Source organism: Staurois parvus, unplaced genomic scaffold (genome assembly GCF_062004578.1).
Source record: "Staurois parvus isolate SC_StPar_1 unplaced genomic scaffold, SC_StPar_1.0 ptg000541l, whole genome shotgun sequence".
Lineage (NCBI taxonomy): Eukaryota > Metazoa > Chordata > Amphibia > Anura > Ranidae > Staurois > Staurois parvus.
This window is the reverse complement of record NW_028318337.1, coordinates 692,685-718,067: the sequence shown is the minus strand read 5'-3', so window position 1 is coordinate 718,067 and position 25,383 is coordinate 692,685. Positions and strand designations below refer to the sequence as shown.

The following is a 25,383-nucleotide window of genomic DNA, read 5'->3' as shown; positions in this document are numbered from 1 at the left end:
CTGATGATCAGTGTACATGTCCCCTCCGCGGAAAGCCAATTACCGGCTCTCCTCTCCTCTCGAGCTGTCAGCGTGACAGCTCGAGAGGAGAGAAATGCCGATAACCGGCATTTCCCTGTTTACATGTGATCAGCTGTGATTGTACACAGCTGATCACATGACCGAGCCGACATCTTCAGCTCTTTCGGTGATCTGCTGTGTCCAAGGGACACAGCGCACCGCTGATCGCCGCGCTGCACGCTCCCTGAGCTGCGCATGCACAGTGAGAATGGGAGGACGTCATATGACGTCCTCCCAGAACGAGAGAACCACCTTGCGCCCGTCATATTACTATATGGCGGGCGGGAGGTGGTTAAAGATGCTTTTTAGCATTAATATACAGTTGCGTAACAAAAAGCACAATCAAATGTAAATCAAATAACTTTATTGTGCATTCACGCCACATAAATTCACATTATAATGACAATATACCTAGAGTGCAAAAAGTCTATTGCAAACAGTAAACTGCACTGTAGTGTAATTTAGGTCTTTTAATACTGGGAATAAAACCAGGGGCTGTCAACTCACTGATAACTATTGGACGGTCACCTATGGTGAAATCAAAGGGGACACTTCCATTATAAAATGCTGAATCCCAGTTTGTCAGTGAGGCAGCCGGCTGGCAATGTGGGGGAGAGAGTGTAAAGATGGGAGAATCCTTTGTCTTCTTAGGCCTTTATAATGGTGGGTGTGATCATCTTGGGGAAGGAGTAGTATCTACATTCTTCAGGGGGTATTAGGTCCATTACTGTGGTGCTGATATTTTCAGTCTTGAATCCAGCCTCCATAAGCTTAGGTGTTTGTGTTTCCTATAACCGTAAGAGGACAGAGATGAAAGTCTGTAATCGTTTCAAAGAGCTGAATGAGGTAGTACAACCAGAGTTATGATGAGAGGCAAAAAAGGAACAAACATTTTATGTGAAGAATGATTTAGAAAAAAAAACAGATTGGGAATCTAGACACACAGTGGGGTTCATTTACTAAAGCTGGAGAGTGCAAAATCAGGCTCCCTTCTGCATAGAAACCAATCAGCTTCCAGGTTTTATTGACAAATTTTAATTGAACAAGCGAAGGTTAGAAGCAGATTGGTTTCTATGCAGAAGTGAACCACTCTCCAGCTTTAGTAAATAAACCCCCACAGTGACAATGTGCATAAGTTTGTAACTTTAGTTTGAGCAATAGCACTAGGTTAGGGTTACACGTTTGCATTTCTGTTCATGCATTGCTAACACATTTCAGTGCATTTTGCATTGTTCATATTTTCCAATAAAAGAAAAGGAGAGAAAAAAAAAAAAAGTAGGCTTATAGCCATATTTCAATGGTCTTTAAACATTTTAGGCATGCTAAACTCATACATGCATCATCATGGACTTGAAAGAAGACGCAAGAACAAACCTGAGCCATTTTCAAAGAAGTACTGCAGCACAGCACAAAAATGTGACCTCTCTCTAACATTGCCTTTTATGACATGCATTTTACAACAATGTGTGTCGGCATTTGAGTAGTAGAATACTGTTGCTTTACCCGGAACATTTTTTCGATATCTGTGTATTTGGTCTTCAGAAACTCTCCCCAAGACGTCAGGTTACAATAAGTGAGGACACCCCCTGGCTTGAGAAGGCGATGTGCATGACCCTGCAGAAATACATAAATTGGCTAAGCAAGTAAACATGCAGCATAGCAATGACTAGAACTAAGCTCTAAAACCAGCATCACGGTAAATCAGATGAGCATCTAGAACAGAAATAACATATTTTGATCTGTTCACCTGAATGAAAATTTACAGACAATAGAATGAGAACAATTGTACCTTGCAGAAGAAGTAAATTCTCACACTCAACATGAACTATTTTTAAACCTTCGAGCACTTTCACAGTGCGGTCAGACACAACTGCAGGAGCAGCGCGGCTTACCCATAGGTTTGGTGTGGGTTAGCCGTGTTCTCTCATTGAGTTAAATTATGTCCCGTGGTTTTTGTGAGCTTTTCAGAACCTGTTACTGATCAAGTTTAAATCCATTACGTATTGAAAAACAAAACTTTGGTCCTGTCTTAAGCTGGCCATACGTGTATAGGATTTTCGTTCCGAGAATCTTTGTTTCAAGAATATTAGTTTGATTTTCTAATAGTTAACCACTTGCCTACCAGGCACTTATACCCCCTTATTTACCAGGCCAATTTTCAGCTTTCAGCGCTGCCGCACTTTGATTGACAATTGCGCGGTCATGCAACATTGTACCCATATGAAATTTTGATCATTTTTCCCTCACAAATAGAGCTTTCTTTTGGTGGTATTTAATCGCCACTGGGCGCTTTACTTTTTGCGCTATAAATAAAAAAAGTGCAAAAAATTTGAAAAAAAAAAAGTTTCTTTGATTCTATTATAAAATTTTTCAAACAGGTATTTTTTCTCCTTCACTGATGTGCGTTGATGAGGCAGCACTGATGGGCACTGATAGGCGGCACTGATGGGCACTGATAGGCAGCACTAAAGGGCACGGATAGGCGGCACTAATGAGGTGGCACGGATAGGCGGCACTGATAGACAGCACTAATGAGGTGTCACGGATAGGCGGCACTAATATGCAGCACTGATAGGCGGCACTGATGATGGGTACTGATAGACGGCACTGACTGGCATCACTGCTGGGCACTGACTGGCGGCACTGACTGGCACAACCCCTGGGCACGGACTGGTGGCAGTGACTGGCAGCGCTGCTGGCTGCACTGGTGGGTGGCACAGGTGGGCAGCACTGGTGGGTGGCACAGGTGGGTGGCACTGCTGGGCACAGGTAGGTGGCACTTCTGGGCACAGGTGTGTGACACTGCAGAGTGGCACAGGTGGGTGCACTGCTGGGCACAGGTGGGCGGAGCTAGTGGGCGCACTGCTGGGCGGAACTTGCGTGTGGCACTGCTGGGCACCGATCATCAGGGCACTGATCATCAGTGCCCTGATGATCGGTGCTGATCCCCGCTCTGACAACTGTTTCTCGGCAGTACTTTCCTCACGATCTGACAGCGTGAGGAAAGTGCAGCCGAGAACCGGCACTTGCATTTCCCTCTGATCAGCGTGTCATTGGACACCGCTGATCACGTGGTAAAAGGCCGCTGTGATTGGCCTTTTACCACATCACGTGATCAGCTGTGTCCGTAGGACACAGCGATCACGGAGATCGCCGGGTGCGCGCCCCCTGGGGCGCGCAGGAGAGCGCGTTCTGGGAGGACGTCATATGACGTCCACTCAGAACTGGCCGGCCGCAGTGCAGCCGTCATTCGGCTATCTGCGGTCGGCAGCTAGTTAATGTGGTCAAATTGATGTTTGTTTTCAACAGCAGTGACATGAAAATTCAAAGGGGCAGGAAGGAAAACCTCTCGTAAAACTAATTTTCGGCCAGTGCATGTGGGTATCATTCAGAAATTACATTAATTTTAAAAATGAATGTTAAAAGCAAAAGACAATTTTCAAATGACATTTGTGCATTCATCAAATGTGCAAAGAACTTTCTTACGAATATTCTCGTCCGAAAATCTACACATGTATGGCCAGCTTTAGGACCCATGTACATCTTTTCTGTAGTGTGGGGCAACACGTTACCTGCATTGTAGTGTTATTCTTTTGAATGGCACCGTAATGCATAGCAGTGTGTTCCAGTGAAATAATAAGGTTTCCTTAAAGTAACACGTGTTAATAAAGTTTAGATGGACCCATAACCTGCATTCCCACCTGAGCAAAGCCAATTCCTGGCTATTGCCATTTTTTAATGCTGGCATTTTACAAGCATTTTTTTTCTTTTTATAAAAGACAGTTTAAAACTATACTAAATTTTATTTTTCTAAAAATAACAAACATGTCTATACTTACCTGCTATGTGTGGCCCGGATCCTCCTCTTCTCTGGTCCCCTGCAGGCTCTCCTGGCCCTTCCCTCCTTTCAGGTGCCCCCACAGCAAGCAGCTTGCTATGGGGCACCCACTGCTCCGTGTGTCCATTCACACACAGAGGCATGGCTTGGCCCCGCCCCCTCTCAATGGCTCCTACTGCTGTCTCAGCCAATGAGAAGAGGGAGTCCTGGGATACCAGAGATAGCTCCACTGCACATTCACTGGGTCAAGAGGGGGCTTAGGTGAGTATTAGGGGAGTTGGGGGAGGAGGGTGGTTATGGATGCTGCACAGAGAAGGTTTTTTAACCTTCATGCATAGAGTGCATGTAGGTAAAAAACCTTGCGCCTTTACAGTCACAAAATTTTTTTTGCGGCACACATTAAAAGCAACAACTGAGCATACCAGAGTGAGCAGGAAAATCTGAAAAAATGGAATTTTATATGTTGAGTGTAATCATAGGGAAACCAGCAGAAAAAATGCTCAAGTGCAAATGGGGGCTAAGGGTATGTACCCACAAGTAAATATTCTGCAAGAGTGGTACATTAGCCCTGAGTTGAGTTTACTTTTGTAAACATAAAATCAGCAAACTGTACAAGGCACCATCTGTACAAACCTAAACAAAAGCTGGCTAGAAGGAAATAGAAGAAGGAATTCCAGCTTTTTTGAGATGCCAGTTTTGTTTTCCAACAAACACTCACAAACACTCCATAGATCATCCCCTGCAGCTATCACCTTTTGTATCACCTCCCCCTTCCTTTAGATTGTAACCTCCCTCCTATTCCTTCTGTACTGAAATGTATTGTAATTGTACTGTCTCCCTTATATTGTAAAGCACTGCGCAAACTGTTGGCGCTATATAAATCCTATATAATAATAATAAGATTCAGTGAAATCCTATCTGCATTTGCGTGAAGTAATGTTCCTTAAAAGGTGAAAGCAATTCAAGCTTCACCTGTTTGGGTAGAGGATTTGCATACAAGTCATTACATTCATACATCTTCTGTGTAATGTATTAAAAAATAAGATTCTATAATGTGAGCATCTTTCAATACATTATGTAATCGTTTGCCTTTAAAATGTATATAAAATTACCTTAATAAAGTTGAACTGATGTGTATGCCACGTTTCTTCAGAGAGAGGGTATGTGTCATAGAGAATTCCTGAACAAAGAAACGCCAATTTTAATATCTTGTGAAGACACTAAATTCTGGTTAAAGAAAAAAACAAAAACAAAAACCACAACATTCCTAACTCATTTCCTTCTATTGCTCTCAGCCTATTCCAAGTATTTTTTTGTTGTTGTTGCAGTGTCCGGAAGTCATGTTAGAGGGTGGCTACGTTCATGCCCCATGGTCCCACTCTATGTAGGAATGTAGTCACCCTCTCTTGCTCACTCCTGAGATAGACTAGGGACTATGGTATTTGTAGTGTGCATAGAGCAGTGCGCATGACCACAACTAGTGTGCACTGCTTACTACAAAGAAAAAAGTGAGGAGGAAAGTAAACATTAGGGAGCTCACAGAGGCAGAAAACAAAGCAAGAAATTATTTAATGGAAAAACAAATTATAGAGCCATTACGTAGTGGGTGTGTATGGATTATTTTGTAGAAGAAGGATATTGCTTAGTGTCAATTTAAACGGCCTGACAGGAGCGCTGCCAATGCAGGTGAACATTTCTAAATGTCCCCCCGCATCCACTGCCTGTGCGCGCTCCCTGGGAGCGCGCAGCAACGCGATTGAGTCTGCTGTGTCCAGAGGAACACAGATCGCTGTATGGGACCTCTGTGTGAGGTCCAGATTCATGTGATCACTGACTGGTCAATCAGTGATCAAATGAACAGTAGTAAACAAGATGTCACTTCCTGACATCATTGCTTACTACTTTGAAATCTGTGAATGATCACAGAGGTCACATGGTACAAGGCTATTCACAACAGACTTGTACCATGTGACAAGCTGTAACCAATCACAGTTCGCACAGTATTTCTCAATGGCTGCAGGAATGCAGCCAGAGAGAAGGAGAAATGATTGCTTTTACAGCGTTTATGGGTGTAAAAGCAATCAGTGTAAAAAAAAAAAAAAAATCTTCACCCCCCACAAGCAGTACAGTGTCACTATGGTGACACTGTACTGCTAGGGTGACAGTATCTTAAAAAAAAATTAATAATCTAACAAAATTATAATTTTTGGTTATAAACTAATTTGGATTATTTTTGTTTTTACTAAAAAGATAGATGAATACATTTTGGCCAAGGTTTATGAAGAAATATTATTTATTTAATTTGCAATTTTTTTAAGAAAAACACTTTTTTCTAAATTTTTGGACTTTTTCATTTATATAGGAAACAAATAAAATCCCAGTGGTGAATAAATACCACCAAATTAAAGTATCTGTCTCAAAAAAAAATGCTAAAAAATTCATATGGGTACAGTATTGCATGACCACGCAATTATCATTGTGATAGCACTGAAAGCTGAAAATTGGCCTGGACTGGAAGGAGGTGAAAGTGTCCGGACTTGAAGTGGTTAATAATAACAACATTAACTTAAAGTCAATGGGGGGGGATTTACTAAAACTGGAGAGTGAAAATTCTGGTGCAGTGGTGCATAGAAACCAATCAGCTTCCAGTTTTTTTTTGCCAAAGCTTAATTGAACAAGCTGTTAGAAGGAAGTTAGAAGCTGGATTGGCCACCATGCAGATCTGCACCAGATTTTGAGTGCTCCAGTTTTAGTAAATCTTCAACAATGTGTCAACGTTGAAACAAATGTTGCCCGGTGAATAGTTTCACAATAACTTACCATCAAAGTGGCCATCTGGTAATGTTGGCACTACATCTTCCCAAAGCCCCTTCAGTGGGACGATCTATAAAATCAAACCAATAAGATCAGTTGTGTATGTTTACTGAACAGCAGAACTAGGAGAGGGAGGTCAGCAGTAGAGCCAATTGGGTGTGGTGCTTGTGTATGTGCTGACAAGGATTACACAGACAGCAGAAGAGAGCAGGGGGAAAACTTTTCAGTATGCACCTGCTCCCTTATTATCCAATCACAGACTGCAAACAGGGAGGTGACTAAGCTGTAATACTTAACTGCAGTACAGACAAGTCAGGTCACCAGTTTAACTATGTAAGGGGTACCGAACTGCGGCACAGAAAAATCAGTGCTCCTGCCATAACAGACAAGGCTGTGTTGTGTAGCAGAATATGAGTTTGTCTTTCACCACTTCTAGGCTGCCTACCGCAGCTATACTGAGCAGAGCAGCCTCCCTGCGCCAGATCACGATTCGGCTCTTCCGGGCAGGGTACGTGTGCTTGCGCCACCCATGCTGTGCCATCATTTACTACAGCACATGCCGAACAGCAGGTCCTGGCCAATGATTTATGCCTGGAACCTGCTGATTAGCTAGGGCGAATGACAGAACAGAGCCCTGTGTTGGTAAACACAGGGTTCTCTAAAGACAGCAACAATGTGCCCTTTTTCCTCCCTGCAAAGCAGGAAATAAAAACTGGCACATTGCTTAGTAAAACAGCACATAGAAAACATTGGTAGGCACACAGTTAACCCTTTGATTGACCCTAAATGTTAACCCCTTCCCAGCCAGTGTCATTAGTACAGTGGCAGTGTATATTACAGTGTATATTACTAGCACTGATCACCAATAGATAAGAGATGTCAGTGTCATTTAGTCAGTTCCTACCCAGTGTCAAAATGCCCGCTGCAACAGTCCCACTATAAATCACTGATCGCCATTACCAGTATAATCATTAAATAAATGTTTCAACACACACACTAGTTTGTAGATGCTATAACTTTCATGCAAACCAATAAATATACACTTATTGGGATTTTGTTTTCCCTCCCCATCAAAGACATGTAGCAGAATATATTTTGGCCTAAATTTTTGAGGAAATTTTATTTTTTTACTGGATGTTTTATAGCGGAATGTAAAAAAAAATAATGTTTTCTTCAAAAATTCAGTTGTTTGCTGTGTCTATAATAAAAACAAACAAACAAAAAAAAACAAAAAAAAAAACAACATTTCATTTGGGTACAGCACTGCAGGACTGCACAAATGCCAGTTAAAAATAATGCAGTGCCGAAAAAAATGGCCTGGTCATGAAGGGGGTAAAACCTTCTTAAGCGCAAGTGGTTAAAGCGGAGTTCCACTCACTCTGTAAAAATATAAAAGTCAGCAGCTACAAAAACTGCCACTCACTTGTCCCACGATCCGCAGCCTGTTTCAACTGATCGTCCTGTATTCCAGGAAGCCGGCATCTTCAGTGTGAGCACCCGGCTGTGACAGCTTGCGGCTTCACAGCCAGGTGCCCACTGCGCATGCGAGAGTAGCGCTGCGCTTCCTGAATGGCCTGTCACGTGTCCCACAAGTCTACGGGAAGGTAGAGAAGGAGGACAACTTCCACTTCCAATCGCCAAGGCGATCGCAGCAGAAGTGGGAACGGGTACCTATCAAATTTGGGTACCCGTTCCAGCTCCGCAAAGGTGCCAATCCTTAATGAGGAGTGGGAGACCAATCTTTAATGCGGAACTTCCCCTTTTGGATGGAAATCCGCTTTAAGCTTAATTTACATATTATCTTTTATATGTTGCCACTTTGAGGTCGCATCCATTATAAATGTACCTAAATTTAAATTTTTTTTAAATAAAATTTTGGATAAAATGGTGAGGGGTTAGAACTCCTGTCAGGTTATTGTGACATATCAAGGAAGTTATTTACCTCACTTTAGAGAGATTCTCACTTTCTGTTCTGCCTATAATGCAGGAAATGAATCAAAAGCTTTCAAAATGAGACACGGCAACTTCCACCTCTATCCAAACTTAGAAGCAAAGTTTTGGTTTAAAATAAACTTCAAATCTTGTATAATGCTCTGCTTTCCCATTGCATGCAAGATTTTTTTTCTATGCTGACAGTGCATTTCCTACTCTTACCTACTGCTAGTGCCCTTTGGTCGTAATCTGTTGACTCTAGATATAAACATTTTCCTGTAAGCATTACCTATGAATACCTGCATCCATGAATCTAGTTCACACACATTTCTACACTGGGACCTTCTACAGCCTCACTCCATAAACATGTGATCCTACCATATGCACGCTGGCTTGCTACCCTTATCTGCATTCATTTTTATCAATCACACTGTGCCTAAAGCTGGCCATATACTGCTCACATTTTGGCTGATTGAGCAGTTATTCAAGCTGTGGGTGGCCCTGTCAGCATTCCTCCAACACACACACCAAAAGTAAATTTTTCTATTGCCTTCTTGAAAGAGCTAATCCATTAAGTTTCAAGATTTGTTCAGGTATTCAGCAGTCACTAAATAGAATAGTTAACAGCTGACATTACTATTATTATACAGGATTTATATAGCGCCAACAGTTTGCTCAGCGCTTTACAATATAATGGGAGACAATACAGCAACAATACAGCAACAATACAGAGGGATAGGAGGGCCCTGCTCCTCGGAGCTTACAACCTAGGACATACTTTTAGTATCATAGCCTAGTGTAGATAGTTTTTTTAAAAAAAAGGAAGGAAGGAAAGAAAGAAAAAAAAGGAAGGAAGGAAAAAAAAAAAAGGAAGGAAAGAAAAGAAGGAAGGAAGGAAGGAAAGAAGGAAGGAAAGGAAAGAAAGAAAAGGAAGTAAGGAAGGAAAGGAAGTAAGGAAGGAAAGAAAGGAAAAAAAGAAGGAAGTAAAGAAAGAAAACAGAAGGAAGGAAAGAAAGAAAAAAAAAGGAAAGAAACAAAAAAAAGAAGGGGATAGATCAATTACTCTTGGTTCAGACCACAGTTCTCAATGAGAGGAAATCAATGTATTTATAGCAAACTAAGGCCTCATGCACTCTGGGTGTTAAACACCAATGTATGACACTCCAGCTCAGCCCTCTCAACCTTTTCAACACAGAGGAACCCTTGAAATAACTTCAGGGAACCCCTGCTATAAATTACAATCTACAAATCATAATACATTAGTGTGATTGTCAGTGTGAAGAATGCTCCTTACACTTGTGGTCATTGGGAAGAATTACCCCCTTACAGATAAATAAAAAGATCATTGGTGTCAGTGGGAACTTCTCTGAGAGGCAGAAATTGCCTGTTGCTCAAGGAACCCCTGGCAACCTCTGGAAGAACCCTGGTTCAGAGACCCTGCTCTAGCATTGAGGTGCAGACAGAAGGCAGAGGTGCACTGCCAAGTTCTGCTGCTAACAGCCCATTGAAAGCTGGTTGGTGCACGGAGTGCTAATAACTTTTTATGGTATTATGTGCCCAGGAACAAATGCCCAGAATGCAAGGAGTCTATGCTTCGAGCAGTCATCCCTGGGCGAATACTTCCCAAAATGTCAGTGGACATTGCATCTGTGTAAATGGGTTTAATATAATCGGGGCCAAACGTTCAGTATACATAAGACCTTAGGCTAGCTACAAATGTGCAGATATTTACCAGTACCTGCCAAGGGTAATCACGACTGGTCCTACAAAAAGAAACAGCATATACAGTTGTGTTCAAAATAATAGCAGTCAGACATCACTAACCTGATCAATCACTGTTTTTGGTAGAAATGATATTTCTACATGGCAAATAATTTACTAGCAGGTGTAGTAGAGTAATAGAAATCCAACAGTCATGACATGCATGCTGTTGATTCTGTGTAACTGAATCACTAATTGAAAGGGGTATGTTCAAAATAATAGCAGTGTGGAGTTCTATTAATGAGGTCGTTCATTCTTTGAAAAACAGGTGGCAATTATTGCCCTTATTTAAGGAAGGAAGGCAGCAAATGTTGTACATGCTGGTTACAGTGCATTTCTCTCTGAAATTCTGAGGGAAATGGGTCGTTCCAGACATTGTTCAGAAGAACAGCATACCTTGATTAAAAAAGTTGATTGGAGAGGGGAAAACATATAAAGAAGTGCAGAAAATGATAGGCTGCTCAGCTAAAATGATCGCAAATGCTTTGAAATGGCAACCAAAACCTGAAAGACGTGGAAGAAAGCGAAAAACTACCATTCGAATGGATAGAAGAATAGCCAAAATGGCAAGGACTCAGCCAACAATCAGCTCCAGGAAGATCAAAGAAGGTCTAAAGTTACCTGTGAGTAGTGTTACAATTAGAAGACACCTATGTGAAGCCAAGCTATCTGCAAGAAGCCCCCGCAAAGTCCCACAGTTGAAAAAAAATACGTGCTGAAGAGGTTACAATTTGCCAAAGAGCACATTGACTGGCCTAAAGAGAAATGGCGCAACATTTTGTGGACTGATGAAAGTAAGATTGTTCTTTTTGGGTCTAGTGGCCGGAGACAGTTTGTCAGACGACCCCCAAACACTGAATTCAAGCCACAGTACACTGTGAAGACAGTGAAGCATGGTTGCGCAAGCATCATGATATGGGGATGTTTCTCATGCTACGGTGTTGGGCCTATTTATCGCATACCAGGGATCATGGATCAGTTTGAATACATCAGAATACTTGAAGAGGTCACGCTGCCTTATGCTGAAGAGGAGATGCCCTTGAAATGGCGTTATGGAGTGGCCAGCCCAATCCCCGGATCTTAATCCAATAGAAAACTTGTGGGGTGACATCAAAATGCAGTTTCTGAGACAAAACCAAGAAATAGAGAAGAACTGTGGAATGTAGTCCAATCATCATGGGCTGGAATACCTGTTCACAGGTGCCAGAAGTTGGTTGACTCCATGCAACACAGTTGTACAGCAGTTCTCAGAAACAGTGGTTCTACAACTAAATTAATAATTAAGTGATTCAAAGGAAAGCAAAATCTTCAAACATTTTTTAGTTTGTAAAGAAGAATACAAACACTGCTATTTTTTGAACAGTCTAGTGTTCCCAATGCATTTGTGTGTATGGAAATACAAACTATTAGAAGGATTTTGAGCTGTATTCACTTTTTTTTCAACACACTGCTATTATTTTGAACACAACTGTACATGGCTTGGTTTTAGAAAAATTTTCATGAACCTCACAAGGATACCACTAGACAAAACCACTCAAGTGTCACATCAGGCTTTCAGATCACAGCAGGGTTGGGGATATTGTGGGTAGCCTAGAAATACCCACAACAAGAAGTGATCAAAAGCAGGCTGATATGTGTATGGGGGCCCTAAACCCATGGCCTGTCACTGTCTGGTGAAGCATTGACTAAGCAAGTTTAACAAATTAAAAAAAAAGCCCAAACACACCACTACCTTTTGCTGGAGTTCCACCTGAGAAACTCTACCCAGAGCTAGATAACATCTACCCAATTCTGCTACAGTCAAACAGGAACCTTCTCTGTCCAATGTCTGTGGGTGGCCACGCCACCGACCAGAAACAACCTCCATTTTTCTTCTCTCTGGCTCTACATATAAAAGATACTCAATTGAAATGAACATTTCTCTGCCATTAGATGTCTTATCTGCTTTTATATCCACATGTAGATCTTTTATAACTTCATTATGATTCATTAGACACAAATGAAAAAAAAAATTCTACAATTATGACTCAAACGTTCTTGTGTACTCTGTCTTTGCTTATACTAGTTATAGTTTAAAACTCAATTTCAACCTAAATGTTTTTCTAACCATTAGAGTGGATAAGTATCAGAACCTGTCAAGTTTTTATTGCTGCTATAATTGGGATGGTGGAGGGGAACATTTTTTAACAGCCATAGTTAGGCTGTTCTTCCACTTTAAGACAGCAATTAAATTACAATATTGTACAATACTGCACTTCACTGAAAGAAGAAACATTTTACATACACAGTGGCTAAGTGGTTAGCACTTCTTCCTGGCAGCACTAGGGTCATTGGTTTGAATCCTAAACATGATACTACCTGCATGGAGTTTGCATGTTCTCCCAGTGCCTGCATGGGTTTCCTCCCACACTCCAAAGACATGCTGGTAGGTTAATTGGCCCTAGTATGTGTATGTATGAATGCGAGTTAGGTACCTTAGATTGTACGCTCTTTGAGGGCAGGGACTAATGTGAAAAAGAAAAAAATATATATATTTTATTTAAATAAATACCATGAACGGACTTAAAGAATGTTACCCAACATTTCATATTCCTGATATATGCCTGTTGTACCATCAAATTGTGTGAATAAGGCCAGTTGCTCTCCTCCAATAATCAGATTTGTGTTTACAGCCCCCCTGCACAGCTATTGACTGGGAAGATCAGTGTATTGCCACTTCTCCACCCCCACCTCTCTAGGCCCATTATGCACCCGAGAACAGTGGTTGTGGGAGAACATTAAAAAAAAATAATTATAATGTTTATACATACACACAAACAAATGTTTTCCTCTCATTTCCATTTCCTATTTTAAAATGAATGGGTTGGTTCAAAAATCAAAAATGTAATATATTGCAGCTTACCAATCATGAGATGTGGTAGCTACATACAGTTTCCTTTTTAGGCTGTGTTTACCTGGTGATCTGGTCAGTAACAATCCTCCTGTATTACAGTGCCCCAATCTGGATGAAGGAGCACAGGGGGCTCCTTTGAACAGCAGCATTGTTAGTCTGGGGCAGGGAAGTGTTAGGTGTACTAGAAGATTTAGATACTCTAACAAATTGAAACCAAAAACTTGTTAAAAGGGGACTTCCAGATTCCAATAAGCCCCCTGCCCACAGACCCCCACAACCACCGGCCAAGGTTGTGGGGAAGAGGCCCTTGTCCCCATCAACATGGAGACAAGGTGCTTTGGGGGGGCCCATGCCATTTTTTTTAAATTTTGGCGTGAGAGTTCTCCTCAAAATCCATACCAGACCAGAAGGGCTTGGTATGGATGGGAGGGGGGACCCCACAAAGCTTTTTAAATTTTTTAAATTGCCGGAAATTCTTTTATATTCAGCTGTCAGTGGGGAACCCCGCTAACAGCTGAAACATTAACACATGGTTGTCACTACTAAAATACCACATGACTTGATAAAATAACTCATGCAGTATTTTAGTAGCATTTACTTTTTTCTGACCTCCGGAACGGATTAATTAGTTTTCAATGCATTCCTTCCTATGGGAAACGACGTTTCGGTGTACAAATTTTTCGCTATATGAAAAGTCCCGCAGAACGAATTAAATTTGTAAACAGAGGTATGCCTGTACTGAGAAAAATGGTGACGTGTTCAATACTGATTTTACCCACTGTATATAGAGCACATTGTATGATTTTACCTTATGTGTTTGATGTTTGGCCCATTCCTGTAACCGCTGGAATACTCCATCATTGCATTCTATAATCCAATGTTCCTCTATGTTATATTCTTCTACCTTAGTGGCTGCTATTGCCATGCCAAAGCCGATCTCTAGCACTCGGCCTCCTATAATTGATGAAACAGGTTAAAGAAAGCAAATATTTTACAACCAAAAGCAATACACTACTACATCAGGTCATCTATTTTGTTATCAGAGAATACAAAGCTGCCTATGAGTGCCTGAGTGCAGCTTAGACTGACTCAGTTTTGCTCTAGGTGTCCCACAGCTGGAAGAAAGCACTGTATGTAGCTGAGGCTACATAAAGCTTATATAGTGCACTTGTTGATGTAGGAAATTTTCTTTTACAAAGAATTTTATTATAGAATAGATAACAGCAAAGAATCAGTCAAAAACAGATGCATCGACCGACAGGAATAAAACATACAAGATTTTCGATGAATAATACAGAATATGTACTGATGGAAAGACAAGAAAATAAACTGCGTACACAAGTGCCGTATATAAAAAAAAAGAAAAGAAAACAAAACAATAAGTTGCAAAAATGGTAGACATTTAGAAACCAATGACATAATAAACTGTAAGGAAAAGTTGTCACTATATCACAGCGGTTCTCAACCTGGGGGTCGAACGACACTTTCCCAGGGGTCGCCTAAGACCATTGGAAAACACATATTTCCGATGGCCTTAGGAACCGAGACACCGCTCCTCTGTCCGTCTCCAGGTGTGGGCGGGATGACATGCAGTCCCTGTCATCCGGACACACCCCCGGGATCAATCCTCGTCGGTGATTGGCCGCCGGAACTGTAGCTCAGGAGAGGCACACAGGCGGCCAATCACCGGCGAGGAGGTGGAGCTTGGAAAGGAGGAGCCGAGCGGCACCGCGAAGATCGAGCGAGTGAAGAGGAGGAGAGCGGCCGGAGAAGGAAGACATCTGACCGGTAAGTGTCTGTACCATGGGAGAGGGAGGGAGCGAGCGAGCCCAGGCTGGAGCAGGGGTCAGCAAGGTAAGTATCATTGGTGTCAGTGGGAGGAATAGTGCCCAATCATTGGTGTCACTAATACCAATGATGGGGCACTATTCCTCTCCCCACTGACACCAACGATGGGGCACTATTCCTCCCCCCACTGACACCAACGATGGGGCACTATTCCTCCCCCTTTGACACCAACGATGGGGCACTATTCCTCCCACTGACACCAATGTTGGGGCACTATTGCTCCCCCTGATACCAACGATGGGGCAGTATTCCTCCCACTGACACCAACGATGGGGCAGTATTCCTCCCACTGACACCAACGATGGGGCAGTATTCCTCCCACTGACACCAACGATGGGGCAGTATTCCTCCCACTGACACCAACGATGGGGCAGTATTCCTCCCACTGACACCAACGATGGGGCACTATTCCTCCCACTGACACCAACGATGGGGCACTATTCCTCCCACTGACACCAACGATGGGGCACTATACTTCCCACTGATACCAACGACGATGGGGCACTATTCCTCCCACTGACACCAATGTTGGGGCACTATTGCTCCCCCTGATACCAATGATGGGGCACTATTCCTCCCACTGACACCAATGATGGGGGCACTATTCCTCCCACTGACACCAATGATGGGGCACTATTCCTCCCGCTGATACCAATGATGGGGGCACTATTCCTCCCACTGATACCAGTGATGGGACACTTTTCCTCCCACTGACATCAGTGATGGGACACTATTCCTCCCACTGACACCAGTGATGGGGCACTATTCCTCCCACTGACACCAGTGTTGGGGCACTATTCCCCCCACTGACACCAATGATGGGGCACTATTCCCCCCACTGACACCAACGATGGGGCACTATTCCTCCCCCCACTGACACCAACGATGGGGCACTATTCCTCCCCCCACTGACACCAACGATGGGGCACTATTCCTCCCCCCACTGACACCAACGATGGGGCACTATTCCTCCCACTGACACCAACGATGGGGCACTATTCCTCCCACTGACACCAACGATGGGGCACTATTCCTCCCACTGACACCAACGATGGGGCACTATACTTCCCACTGATACCAACGACGATGGGGCACTATTCCTCCCACTGACACCAATGTTGGGGCACTATTGCTCCCCCTGATACCAATGATGGGGCACTATTCCTCCCACTGACACCAATGATGGGGGCACTATTCCTCCCACTGACACCAATGATGGGGCACTATTCCTCCCGCTGATACCAATGATGGGGGCACTATTCCTCCCACTGATACCAGTGATGGGACACTTTTCCTCCCACTGACATCAGTGATGGGACACTATTCCTCCCACTGACACCAGTGATGGGGCACTATTCCTCCCACTGACACCAGTGTTGGGGCACTATTCCCCCCACTGACACCAATGATGGGGCACTATTCCCCCCACTGACACCAACGATGGGGCACTATTCCTCCCCCCACTGACACCAACGATGGGGCACTATTCCTCCCCCCACTGACACCAACGATGGGGCACTATTCCTCCCACTGACACCAACGATGGGGCACTATTCCTCCCACTGACACCAACGATGGGGCACTATTCCTCCCACTGACACCAACGATGGGGCACTATTCCTCCCACTGATACCAACGATGGGGCACTATTCCTCCCACTGATACCAACGATGGGGCACTATTCCTCCCACTGACACCAACGATGGGGCACTATTCCTCCCACTGACACCAATGATGGGGCACTATACTTCCCACTGACACCAATGATGGGGCACTATACTTCCCACTGACACCAACGATGGGGCACTATTCCTCCCACTGACACCAATGTTGGGGCACTATTCCTCCCCCTGATACCAATGATGGGGCACTATTGCTCCCCCTGACACCAATGATGGGGGCACTATTCCTCCCACTGACACCAATGATGGGGCACTATTCCTCCCACTGACACCAATGATGGGGCACTATTCCTCCCACTGACACCAGTGATGGGACACTTTTCCTCCCACTGACACCAGTGATGGGGCACTATTCCTCCCACTGACACCTATGATGGGGCACTATTCCCCCCACTGACACCTATGATGGGGCACTATTCCTCCCACTGACACCAATGATGGGGCACTATTCCTCCCACTGACACCAATGATGGGGCACTATTCCTCCCACTGACACCAATGATGGGGCACTATTCCTCCCACTGACACCAATGATGGGGCACTATTCCCCCCACTGACACCTATGATGGGGCACTATTCCCCCCACTGACACCTATGATGGGGCACTATTCCCCCCACTGACACCAATGATGGGGCACTATTCCTCCCACTCACACCAATGATGGGGCACTATTCCTACCACTGACACCAATGATGGGGCACTATTCCTACCACTGATACCAATGATGGGGCACTATTCCTCCCATTCCCATCAGTGATGGGACACTATTCCTCCCACTGACACCAATGACGTGGCACTATTCCTCCCACTGATACCAATGATGGGGCACTATTCCTCCCATTGACATCAGTGATGGGACACTATTCCTCCCACTGACACCAATGACATGGCACTACTCCTCCCACTGCAAAATTACAGTTATGAAGTAGCAACGAAAATAATGACACCAATGTTGGGGCACTATTGCTCCCCTGATACCAACGATGGGGCACTATTCCTCCCACTGACACCAACGATGGGGCACTATTCCTCCCACTGACACCAACGATGGGGCACTATTTCTCCCACTGACACCAACGATGGGGCACTATTTCTCCCACTGACACCAATGATGGGGGCACTATTCCTCCCACTGACACCAATGATGGGGCACTATTCCTCCCGCTGATACCAATGATGGGGCACTATTCCTCCCACTGATACCAATGATGGGGGCACTATTCCTCCCACTGATACCAGTGATGGGACACTTTTCCTCCCACTGACATCAGTGATGGGACACTATTCCTCCCACTGACACCAGTGATGGGGCACTATTCCTCCCACTGACACCAGTGTTGGGGCACTATTCCCCCCACTGACACCAACGATGGGGCACTATTCCTCCCCCCACTGACACCAACGATGGGGCACTATTCCTCCCCCCACTGACACCAACGATGGGGCACTATTCCTCCCACTGACACCAACGATGGGGCACTATTCCTCCCACTGACACCAACGATGGGGCACTATTCCTCCCACTGACACCAACGATGGGGCACTATTCCTCCCACTGACACCAACGATGGGGCACTATTCCTCCCACTGATACCAACGATGGGGCACTATACTTCCCACTGACACCAACGATGGGGCACTATACTTCCCACTGATACCACCGATGGGGCACTATTCCTCCCACTGACACCAATGTTGGGGCATTATTGCTCCCCCTGATACCAATGATGGGGCACTATTCCTCCCACTGACACCAATGATGGGGGCACTATTCCTCCCACTGATACCAATGATGGGGGCACTATTCCTCCCACTGACACCAATGATGGGGCACTATTCCTCCCACTGATACCAATGATGGGGCACTATTCCTCCCACTGACACCAGTGTTGGGGCACTATTCCTCCCACTGATACCAGTGATGGGACACTTTTCCTCCCACTGACATCATTGATGGGACACTATTCCTCCCACTGACACCAGTGATGGGGCACTATTCCTCCCACTGACACCAATGATGGGGCACTATTCCCCCCACTGACACCAATGATGGGGCACTATTCCCCCCACTGACACCAATGATGGGGCACTTTTACCCCCACTGACACCAATGATGGGGCACTATTCCTCCCCCCACTGACACCAACGATGGGGCACTATTCCTCCCACTGACACCAACGATGGGGCACTATTCCTCCCACTGATACCAACGATGGGGCACTATTCCTCCCACTGACACCAACGATGGGACACTATTCCTCCCCCTGACACCAACGATGGGGCACTATTCCTCCCACTGACACCAATGATGGGGGCACTATTCCTCCCACTGATACCAATGATGGGGCACTATTCCTCCCACTGACACCAATGATGGGACACTATTCCTCCCCCTGACACCAACGATGGGGCACTATTCCTCCCACTGACACCAATGATGGGGGCACTATTCCTCCCACTGATACCAATGATGGGGCACTATTCCTCCCCCTGACACCAACGATGGGGCACTATTCCTCCCACTGACACCAATGATGGGGGCACTATTCCTCCCACTGATACCAATGATGGGGCACTATTCCTCCCACTGACACCAACGATGGGACACTATTCCTCCCCCTGACACCAACGATGGGGCACTATTCCTCCCACTGACACCAATGATGGGGGCACTATTCCTCCCACTGACACCAGTGATGGGACACTTTTCCTCCCACTGACACCAGTGATGGGGCACTATTCCTCCCATTGACACCAATGATGGGGCACTATTCCCCCCACTGACACCAATGATGGGGCACTATTCCCCCCACTGACACCTATGATGGGGCACTATTCCTCCCACTGACACCAATGATGGAGCACTATTCCTCCCACTGACACCAATGATGGGGCACTATTCCTCCCACTGACACCAATGATGGGGCACTATTCCTCCCACTGACACCAATGATGGGGCACTATTCCTCCCACTGACACCAATGATGGGGCACTATTCCTCCCACTGACACCAATGATGGGGCACTATTCCCCCCACTGACACCAATGATGGGGCACTATTCCTCCCCCCACTGACACCTATGATGGGGCACTATTCCTCCCACTGACACCAATGATGGGGCACTATTCCTACCACTGACACCAATGATGGGGCACTATTCCTACCACTGATACCAATGATGGGGCACTATTCCTCCCATTGACATCAGTGATGGGACACTATTCCTCCCACTGACACCAATGACGTGGCACTACTCCTCCCACTGCAAAATTACAGTTATGAAGTAGCAACGAAAATAATTTTATGGTTGGGGGTCACCACAACATGAGGAACTGTATTAAGGGGTCGCGGCATTAGAAAGGTTGAGAACCACTGCTATATCAGCATACAGAAGGCAGGGGAAGATAGGAGATGGAGCCTCAGATATAGGAAATTTTCTTTTAGGCCAGCTTGGGCAAACTAGTTAACAGCAGGTAGCAAGTACAATGCCAGGCTCCTGTAGACTCTCAGAATAGCTGTCTGCCAATACCTCCAGTATAGGCTTGCAGTTACTTGAGGGCAGAAACATCAATGAACTACAAGAGCACACACCAGCACCCTCATAGTTCATTGAGAACTATCAGCCATCATGCGGAATGAGGTGCGTGCTGAAAATGTTACACGTTAACCCTAATACAGTTTGAACCGCAACCAATCTGCATGATATGTGAAATAACATTGCTTCCTGTGGTGCTTGTTCACACAAGTCCGGTACACTGGCAGTGTGGATTGAAAAAGAGTCCTGTACAATTTCTGAGCAGTGCAGTCCGGTTCAGGTGCGGATTACAGGCTACTGACTTCTACCGGGAACCGTTTCTAAACCTGCCCACTTACTGTATCAATTGGCTGTGAAACCTGAGCTTCAATCCGTACTGCACCTGTGTGAATCAGACGTTCAGAAAGGTGAACTTAGCCTCTACACCCACCACACAGGTGGTTTTCTACTCCCCAGTCTGCCATGCATAGAAAATGGGGTTCCAAGGTAGAGCATCCACCCCAAGCAGACTGGGGTTCTTACAAACATTCCAATCAGCTCCGCCTGTCTGTTTCTCAGACGGACCCTACTGGAACCTCCATTCTCCTCAATGGAGAGGTGGACATGTGTCCATTTACACACGCCTACATCCAATCTGCCAAAAACAGATAGATGGGGATTTGTTCTCCTTCCATCCAGCAATTTGGATCAGATGGCAGTCAGGTGTAAACAGACAGGCAGTCCGTTTACATCCAACAGCCAGAGTGCAAAGTGGGCATAAGCAGAGCGAATACAGACCAGTCATCTGCCTGCTCAGCGGGGATCAACAGACAGATCCCCTGCTGAGCAAGCGGATTACAGCCAGAGTCCGCCCTGTGTGAAAGGGGTCTTACAGAGTCCATAATACTCAGACCTGCTTGAGCTGGAATTGCTAACCTCTCAGCCAGCACAGCATGCACATTACACAGCAGAAAAAAAAATAGTCTGCATGCCGCCTGAGGGCCGGTTCACACCATGAATTGCACAGAAACATACAGCTCGTTCTTGTGCGATTCACACGTGATCCAGGTGCAATATGATTTCAGCCCATTCATTTGAATGGGCTAGAATTGTGCCAGACTGCACCAAGAGTAGTGCATGCACTACTTTAAAAAACACACAACAACCAGATTGTATGATACTACTGTACCATGTGATTTAGTGCAGGCAAACGCAGTGTTTGCAATCTGCATTTGGGGTGCATTAACTTAACATTGACACCTGCTCCAGATTGCAAATGCAGTGCGTTTTGAATGTGCAGGTTTCCTGCACCACTTTCTGGTGTGAACAGGCTCTAAACCTAGGACAAATATATTCCCCATCCTGGACACAGCCAGCATTTTTTTCCTGGCATCCTAGTACAATAGCATTTTTTAAAGACGTGACTTGTTTCTTTTGGTGTAAGAGTGTCAGCATTGCTCTTCCACAGACGTGAAGAATCCACAGCAATGCAGGATTCTCAGTTATGTGCTCCATACTTGGAATCAAGACACAAAAAGTTATCCAGCTAGGGAAGGACTAAAAAAAGAGCATGCAGGCCTAATGCCCCTCCTTCCAGCATCCAGCTGTCACCAAATGTAACGCATACAAAACAGCTATTCTGAGACATCCAACACATTGCTGTACAGCAAGCCTGTATCGAGGACTCTCTCTCAAGAATACCATCTTTTAACCTATTAATTATGGAAGAATCCTAAAAATAGCTTCACGTTTTAAGGAACCCCCAATGAAAATGTTTATCTGTATCTTACACACATTACATTAGGTTATAGAGTGTCTTATATAAAAGACTAAAGAATGGGTTTTATCTAACTTCCCACTTGCTCAAGATTCATTTAGGAAGGATCATTAAATGAAACAAATAATATTGATCAGAAACAAACAGAAAACATTTTGGTGACCCCTTGCCTTCATAGTTCATTTAGAAGACACATTGACAGTCAGCACGGAGGCAAGCCCTGGCTTTTGGTGGCCCGGCGTAGAAGCGAGCCCCTCGGCCTTGGTGACCCGGCGTAGAAGCGAGCCCCTCGGCCTTGGTGGCCCGGCGTAGAAGCGAGCCCCTCGGCCTTGGTGGCCCGGCGTAGAAGCGAGCCCCTCGGCCTTGGTGGCCCGGCGTAGAAGCGAGCCCCTCGGCCTTGGTGGCCCGGCGTAGAAGCGAGCCCCTCGGCCTTGGTGGCCCGGCGTAGAAGCGAGCCCCTCGGCCTTGGTGGCCGGGAGTAGAAGCGAGCCCCTCGGCCTTGGTGGCCGGGAGTAGAAGCGAGCCCCTCGGCCTTGGTTGCCGGGAGTAGAAGCGAGCCCCTCGGCCTTGGTGGCCGGGAGTAGAAGCGAGCCCCTCGGCCTTGGTGGCCGGGAGTAGAAGCGAGCCCCTCGGCCTTGGTGGCCGGGAGTAGAAGCGAGCCCCTCGGCCTTGGTGGCCGGGAGTAGAAGCGAGCCCCTCGGCCTTGGTGGCCGGGAGTAGAAGCGAGCCCCTCGGCCTTGGTGGCCGGGAGTAGAAGCGAGCCCCTCGGCCTTGGTGGCCGGGCGTAGAAGCGAGCCCCTCGGCCTTGGTGGCCGGGCGTAGAAGCGAGCCCCTCGGCCTTGGTGGCCGGGCGTAGAAGTGAGCCCCTTACATTGGTATCTGTTTACAAGAGACCTCGGAGTCCGATCCATTATGCTCAATCTGCAGATCCGATCCATTCTGTGGGGATCGTCGGAGGGGGGTGTCACCAAGTGTTACCGCACCGGGCGACACCAACCCTAGGGACGCCTCTGGCGATGTGCTAGAAGATGGGATAGAAATGTGCCAGGGAGTATTGAGGAGGGGCATTTGTCCTAGGAGAGGAGATGTGCTAGGAGATTGGATAGAAATGTGCCAGGAGGGAGGCTGGAGGAGGGGCATTTGTGCTAGGAGATTGGATAGAAATGTGCCAGGAGGGAGGCTGGAGGAGGGGCATTTGTGCTAGGAGATTGGATAGAAATGTGCCAGGAGGGAGGTTGGAGGAGGGTCATTTGTGCTAGGAGAGGGGATGTGCTAGGAGGTAGGATTGGGGATGGGGACTGGGGTTGAATTTGTGCTTGAAAGGGTAAATTGGAGGGGGTATGTGAGGGCCGGGAGTAGAAGCGAGCCCCTCGGCCTTGGTGATTTGGTGATTTAGGGGGACTTGTGCTAGGAATTGGGGTTGGAGGGATTTATGCTAGGGTAGAACATTTGAGGTGATAGAGGATGTGTGCTAAAAGGGGTGAAATGTTATATTTTTTGGGGTACAAGTAGCTGGTCCTGCTTAGGGAACAAACTAATGTAGCACTTAGCGTTAGTGTCTACTATACAGCCCTGGCAGAGTAGGCAATGGACATGCCATGAAGAGTACATGTCAACCTACAGATCCATAGAATGATATTACTGCAAATTATAACACATAATAAGATACCCCTTGTTTTGTAAATCCTTTCCATTTGCATCTGTATAGTAATTAGAGAACATAAACCAGGACAACTTACCTTTACTTGCAGCTACCCCAGCCAGGCTGTGCATGTAGGGGGTCTCCCACCTTTCCATGACCGGTTTGCCCAGGATTTCCAGGTGGGTGTCAGCCTCATTGTAGCCCGCAGATGCATTGTGCCACTCAGCCTTGCAGCTCTCTCCGTCGGTGAAGATCCTATCTGAGGACATGGCTGGGGACTAGGAGCTGGGAGTCAAGCAGCGAACAGGAGAGCAGAGCAGGACGCAGAGACAGAACGGCTGCCCGGCTCTGAGGTTATAGGAGTCAGGGCAGTGGGCGTGTCTGGCAGCACATGGATGAAAGGGTGTCAAGGGGGCGCATCTACCGGGGGGGGCGTGGCCGAGCTGGATCCTGCTGGGTACACGGGAAAGTGACAACTGCTGGCAGGAGAGGTTTTAAAGTATCCCTGAAGCTGAACTGGAAAGGTTTATATGCTGGCATTCTATGTAGGAAAAAAATACTGTATATACCAAGCTCTCGATTGTATTATAAAATAATTTAACATCTGTCAAAAGGAAAAAATATATACCAACGATTGTATGCTGGCCATATAGGTATCATTAAGATCTTTAACCACTTGCCCTCCAGAGGATTTACCCATCTTCCTGACCAGGCCATTTTTTGCTTTCTTTCTGTGGTATTTGTTCACCTGTGTGTTTTTTATTTTTTTGCGCTATAAAAAAAAAGTGACAATTTTGAAAAAAAAATAAACAATATTTTGGATTATTAAACATGTCCAGTATAAAAATTCAAAAAAATCAAATTTCCTCATAAATTTAGGCCAAAATGTATTCTATGTGTCCTTGCTACAAAAAATTCCCAATATGTGTAAATTAATTGGTTTACGTGAAAGTTATATTGTTTACAAATGGCGATATATATACTGGGATTTTATTTTACATTTCTACTAGTAATGGCGGCGATCATTGACTTATAGCGGGACTGTGGCAGTCATTCTGACACTGGGGGGAGAGACACCAATACAGTTATCAGCGCTAATAAAAAGCACTGACACTGTACTAATGGCACTGTGTAGGAAGGGGTTAACATCTCATGAAATCAAAGGGTTAACTGTATGCTGTTTTTAACAATGTTCTGTGTTTGTGCTTCACTGTAGGCACACTGCTTTGCATGGCTGTGCTGTGCACAGCCATGCAAAGCAGTGTGCCGCAGCTTACAGGGTGGAGAACTGTTTTGTTTACTAACAGTCCTCCCCCCCCATCGGAGACCTTCGGCAATCATCCACCGCCCCGAGTAATCACCGTCCGGGACCCGGTGATTGACAGCTGCAAATGGCAGTACCACCTACCCGGAAATGCAAAATCACGTATATATACGTGATTTTGCACACAGCTGACACCCTGTAGCAGTATTTCTGCTATGGGGTGGAGCTGAAGCGGTTTTAACCACTTGCCGACCAGCCACTGTAGAAAAACGGCTACAGGGCGGCACCACTGCGCAAAATCACGTTTTAAAACGTGATTTTGCAAAACAGGTAGAGGGCACGCGCGAGGCCACGGG

The 25,383-nt window shown here is 45.6% G+C and overlaps 1 protein-coding gene across 2 annotated transcripts; it reads right to left on the bottom strand.

Moving 5' to 3' along the window:
- Positions 1–407: 407 nt before the first annotated feature.
- Positions 408–24,115, bottom strand: GAMT (guanidinoacetate N-methyltransferase). Of its 2 annotated transcripts, none has more exons than XM_089690745.1 (6): positions 23,861–24,112; positions 14,107–14,252; positions 6,719–6,782; positions 5,011–5,078; positions 1,564–1,674; positions 408–848 (listed from the first exon to the last, which is right to left on the bottom strand). In XM_089690745.1, exons 1-6 carry the CDS (start codon positions 24,030–24,032, stop codon positions 708–710), a joined length of 702 nt encoding a protein of 233 aa, XP_089546871.1. In that variant the 5' UTR covers positions 24,033–24,112; the 3' UTR covers positions 408–707. The 2 variants fall into 2 exon arrangements, 1 of the variants encoding a protein (XP_089546871.1); XR_016315034.1 differs by having other exon boundaries at positions 710–848; positions 1,435–1,674; positions 23,861–24,115.
- Between the last annotated feature and the right edge of the window lie 1,268 nt (positions 24,116–25,383).